At 34.8% G+C, this 5,266-nt stretch overlaps 1 protein-coding gene across 1 annotated transcript; it reads left to right on the top strand.

Annotated features, from left to right (window-relative positions):
• The first annotated feature begins 2,703 nt into the window (after window positions 1-2,703).
• Window positions 2,704-5,266, top strand: LOC123562923 (sodium-dependent glucose transporter 1-like). Its single transcript, XM_053527477.1, has 3 exons — window positions 2,704-2,808; window positions 3,026-3,128; window positions 4,080-5,266. The coding sequence occupies exons 1-3, from the start codon at window positions 2,704-2,706 to the stop codon at window positions 5,264-5,266; spliced, it is 1,395 nt and encodes a 464-aa protein (XP_053383452.1).

Genomic DNA, 5,266 nt, shown 5'->3' with positions numbered 1-5,266 from the left:
TGGTGATGATGTTGTTGTTGTTGTTGATGATGATAATAATAATAATAATGATGATAAAAATAATAATTATAGTAATGGAATGAAAACTCTGAAGAGCAATTATTTCCTGATATGATGCAAATATGCAAATGTACTAAAAATATCAAGCATAATCGTCAACAAGATATTGCATGCACCTGTCTTAGAGGAAAGTTTTGCTAAACTTTGTGTTTGCTGTTTAACTCAAGTTTTAATTAATTTGACAAGTTCACAATGTTTAGTTGTGTCTGTTCGAGAAAACAATACAGGACGGCATGTTCTGTTACTTTGCCCTGCAGCTCGGAGAATGTATTTGATTGAAATATGTGGAAAAATCAGTTGAATTATTAGAATGATAGGAAAGGAACTATTTTACTATATGTTTATTGCGTTAAAAGATGACAGGAGCATCTTTTAGAACCAGCCTCATAAACCGGAGGTCTACAGTAGTGTATGTATTAATTTGGTCATGATATATATATATCCACATATATATATATTAACACAGTTAAATAATCACATAGACATATATAAAAAAATGTAAAACATGTAGACATTGTCACATGGAGGACAAAATATTAAAGAAACACAGTTTGGTAACACTTTCAACGGTCAATGGTGAGAACACAATTCATCTTATTAATGTCTGTCCTCTTACCAACTAGTTACACATAGCACGTATACAATGTCTTACTATAATATATTAAATAAGCTGGAGTGTTTTCATTAAGGATAATTATAAGATTTAAAATGTATGTAAATTAGCTATTTTCTTAAATGCATTTGTGATGTTATCGTAATTTAAATGCAAAAAAACTGCAATTAGAACAACCTATAATATGAGGCGCACGACGAGAAAACCAACATAGTGCATTTGCGACCAGCATGGATCTAGACCAGCATCCGCGCAGTCAGGTCAGGATCCATGCTGTTCGCTTACGGTTTCTCTAATTGCAATAGGCTTTGAAAGAGAACAGCTTGGATTCTGACCAGACTGCGCGGATGCGCAGGCTGGTCTTGATCCATGCTGGTCGCAAGTGCACCATGTTGGTTTTCTCATGGTGTGGCTCATATGGTGAATGTGTTTATCTAAATCTGTTTGATAAACAGCTAAGAACCACAACACAGCCTTGTGGGTACATTGAATCAAGAACGTCGTTCGTTTGTAGTTGTAAGAAAATGTTTAAGGTTTCTTATTTTATAATGTTATCTTAAATAATATATTGTGATTAACTATGGATGCAGTGTCAGTAAAAATTGTTCAGCAAGGAGAATAACCTTACATTGGAAATCTTACGAGAGGTAAATTAGTTGTAGTGCTTAAGAAATAAAGGAAAATTTGAACTTGTTCGAACAGTTCTTGAGCCATGATCCCGTTTATTTCATTTCACTAAAGTAACAACGGGACATTCGTTTTAGAACACGATCAATACGCAATATCCTTAATTCAAAGTGTATTTTAGCAATTCTGTATTATAAAGCAATCCATCCACTTTAATACTGAAAATACATTACTGAATTGTTCATAATTAGCTAGTTTCATGAGTTTTGCAATAGTGGACGAAATGTTAGAAAACCTACCTTTCTATACCAACAATAAACTCTTATATTGTGTGAAATGCTGGACTCTTGTGTATGTTTTGTATATGCTTCGGTTTAGGACATATTACTTACACGTAGTCAAATAGTTTTGTTTTTACAACTTAATAGATAAATTACATATTTGTGAATATACGTAGCTTTTTAGGCTGGCAAGATATAAATACCTAAATATTTTCATCCTAGTTTTATGCTGTGTTCATCTTACCTCGAAGTCCTACACACGGAGCGTTATCAATCGTACTACATACGCAGTGCCTGACGATTAATTTGCATAATGTGACAACTCTTGGTGTCTCGCTGCAAAAAGAAAAGAATACTTGGAAATGTAGCACAAGATAATTTATCGGGAAATCTTTGATATTGTTTTAAACCAACTGCGTATGTGCGCCGACTTTTTAAATTAGTGTAGATGTCCTTTTTTTCATTTGCTGTAATCCTTATAATATTATAACTATATTATAAAAACATATTGATTATATATATATGTCCTAAGTTAATCTAGTTTAAAACAGCGGATTTTATCAAAGATATAACAGTTAAGCTCACGCAGAGTGTGTTTTGTGTCTATTAGGATAAGTTTAAGGTCAGTGAATTGGTGGCAAGCCAGAAACTGATTAAGGTTCAAAGTTGCATCAATTTCTAGTTGAATACGCTGTCCCTATTTCTTGCATTATATTGGTATGTATGGCGTGTCTGTCACTAGTTATGAGCGGTGTATAATTTCATATTGCCATATCTAATAAAGTACATTCAATTGTGTTTTCGGTCTAATGAATTAGGCCGGTTTATAAAAGTTTCCTAGTTAGCAATAACCGAGTTATTATTCACATAACGTGCTTTTGTTTCGTGTTGCATTTATTTACCCCAGTGTTAATTTTGAAAAATAAATTATTGCATCGAGTGGCTTTAATAAAATATGATTTAATTTAATGTGGTAAAATAAGCAAATTTTAATGCAAATTTTATTCAGATATCACCAGCATAAACTCTTTCTTTGTACATTAAAATCTACTTGCTAACTAAACAAAAACAGTAACATCTTTTTATATTTGTTAACGTTGGCTTACTGTTGCCAGGCTCAAGATGAAGGATCATGATTTAGCTGCAAAAGCCGCTAGGCATAGGAACCGTGGCAAATTGCAAAAGGTTTTAGAAACAGGCGCACTTGTGTTCTCTTGGATAGTTATGGCAAGTAAACTTTTACCGTATTTATTATCATATGTAATGAGCGCTTACCTAGCAAATACTTTGCGTATAACCAAGGTCAGTAAATGCATCCTGCACTTGTTCAAGGTTATTTTTCATTTCTGACAAAATAACATATGCAAAGATTACAATATTAACTGAGAAGTGTACAAAAATCTTTAAAAAGCTAATGATATTTTCAACCCCTGTCGTATTGCAGGGTATGTATGCTGAAGTGTCTGGACCAACCCTCATTGACTTAAAATACAGATTGAACACTGGGTACGAGGAGCTTGCTGCGGCACTCTCTGCAAGGGGCTTCGGTACGTTCCCTGGCTGTATTGTTGGTGGTATCTTGGTTGATAAGTTTAGCGGCTGAAGCCATTTAATGGTTGCACTAACCCTGGATATTGCAGCTGTTGCTGTGGTATTAATGCCATGGGTTCCAAACGTGCAGTACGTTTGGATTTTGTGTTTTACCAGCGGATTCGTTCAAGCTATACATAATGCAGGTAAATTAAATGTAGAAATATGGCTGTAATAAATAATAACACAAATAATGTAAAATTGTTTCTCTAAACCTAAGTCAGTATAACGGTTTGCAGTTTTCACACAAATTATTTTTACAGAAAGACCCAAGGCATTTGTTTTTCATTTCATTCGCTTTTATCGAAGACTATCAACCTTAAATGTATACAATAAAGACTAAAACATCATATTAGTTTTAACTCTTTAATACATTAAAGCATATCTGGTGATTTTCGATTTGCTCTTTCAGTAATATCATAATTATAGTTTAAAATCTTTTAGAAGATCAATTGGGACCGTAGAATGTAACCAAATACTCGATTTTAATGAGTCTGTCCAATGATGTAATGCAATGTGTAACGACTCTTACGCCCGCTCAAGCGCTAGAGTAAGCGGATTCTCGAATGGACAAGAAAATATAACAACACTGCTGTCACACGGCACTTAAAGACTGCTATTTTGATAATTAACAATATGATTTAGAAGATCCTTCGGAAGAATAGAACACAACAAAGCAAAATAATAGCACACTAACTGAGTCTGTTCAAAGTATACATTGCAACATGAAATGATTTTTCAATCGATCAATTAGGGGAGTATCATTTTTAGAGAAGATTTTCCTGCACAACAGACTGGCGTTTACGGTGATTTTACCCATGCCGGCAAAACCCTTCTGGTGCCCCCATGCTAGATGACTTTCGTGCTGTGAATGACAACTAGCTAATTGTTTACTTTACCTCTTTCAGCTGGAACCCGCATCTCGTTGAATATTTGGAAGGATAAATCCGCTTCACCATTAATACTGGTACACCTTGGATATGGACTTGGGTCTTTCCTGACCCCACTATACTCGGATCCTTTTCTTGGAGAAATGATTCAAAATAATCCGGGTCTGAATGTCACTTTAGGAAGTATCAACAACACTAGAATAACAACTAATTCCTCCGAACGTTCAGAAGAGACATATTATATTACAAATTCAAAAATTGAATACGCATATGCAATTTCAGGAACTGCAACAGCAAGCCTGTCCGTTGCGTACTTTGTATTTCAAATGATCGAGAATAAATTTATCAAAAGAGCTAAACAAGCAAATATTGTACAAAATGCAGAAGTTGAAAATGAACTTCGCAATGAAACAGCAGTTAGAAAAGAGAAGGAAATAACAGCAGACAAAGAGTCAGAACTGATAGTGAAAATAAAGGATGGAAATAAATTGAAAAAAATGCTTCAGATAATAAACCCAGCATCATGTGCCAAAGGCAGATTTTGGTACGGGTTTAGTATATTATCCTTAATGTTTTTCCATTTTGGAAATGCTGGTGGCGGACAATATATTACATCTCAGTTTGTGAGGAGTTTTTCTATAGATCAGCTAAAGTTCTCCTCGACAGATGGTACGATGATAAACACAAGCTATTGGATAAGCTTTTCCTCAGGTCGCTTTCTGTTCTTCATATTTGCAAAATGGGTATCTGTTAAAGTTCTTATTTTCGTCGAAACGTTCGGCGCTATGTGTTCTGCGGTGGTCATGGCTATATTTGCGGATAATAATTCGATTGCACTTTGGGTTCTTATTCAACCACTTGCGTTTTTTTGGGGACCGCTATGGCCAACCGGTGTTGCATGGAAAGATTATCATATAGAATTGACTGGTATGGGAATGGCATCCCAATTGCTTGGACATTCTGTTTTAAGTATTGTCTATATGCGGTTAATTGGATACCTGTACGATAATATTGGACCGGTGACATACTTGTATCATGTTGCGGGAAGTACTGTATTTGGGTTCTTACTGGCTGTAGCGTTAGACATAATTGGTGCAAGACACGGAAATAGGTTTGCTCCTGATAAAACGGATTGTAAAGACGAGCAAATTGAAAGTAAAGACGAATCAGCTTTCAAGAGTATAACAACTGACACAAAGTTCTAG

The sequence above is a fragment of the Mercenaria mercenaria genome, chromosome 2 (assembly GCF_021730395.1).
Source record: "Mercenaria mercenaria strain notata chromosome 2, MADL_Memer_1, whole genome shotgun sequence".
NCBI classification, from domain to species: domain Eukaryota; kingdom Metazoa; phylum Mollusca; class Bivalvia; order Venerida; family Veneridae; genus Mercenaria; species Mercenaria mercenaria.
Note: the sequence above shows the minus strand (reverse complement) of the source record. Positions and strands in the feature narration are given on the sequence as shown.

Bases quoted from the DNA above. Each gene is read 5' to 3' on its own strand.
- LOC123562923 (XM_053527477.1), top strand. From the start codon at position 2,704: ATGAAGGATCATGATTTAGCTGCAAAAGCCGCTAGGCATAGGAACCGT. The intron at 2,809-3,025 runs GCAAGTAAACTT...GTCGTATTGCAG, and splicing joins TGTTCTCTTGGATAGTTATG to GGTATGTATGCTGAAGTGTC. The intron at 3,129-4,079 runs GTACGTTCCCTG...TACCTCTTTCAG, and splicing joins ACTCTCTGCAAGGGGCTTCG to CTGGAACCCGCATCTCGTTG.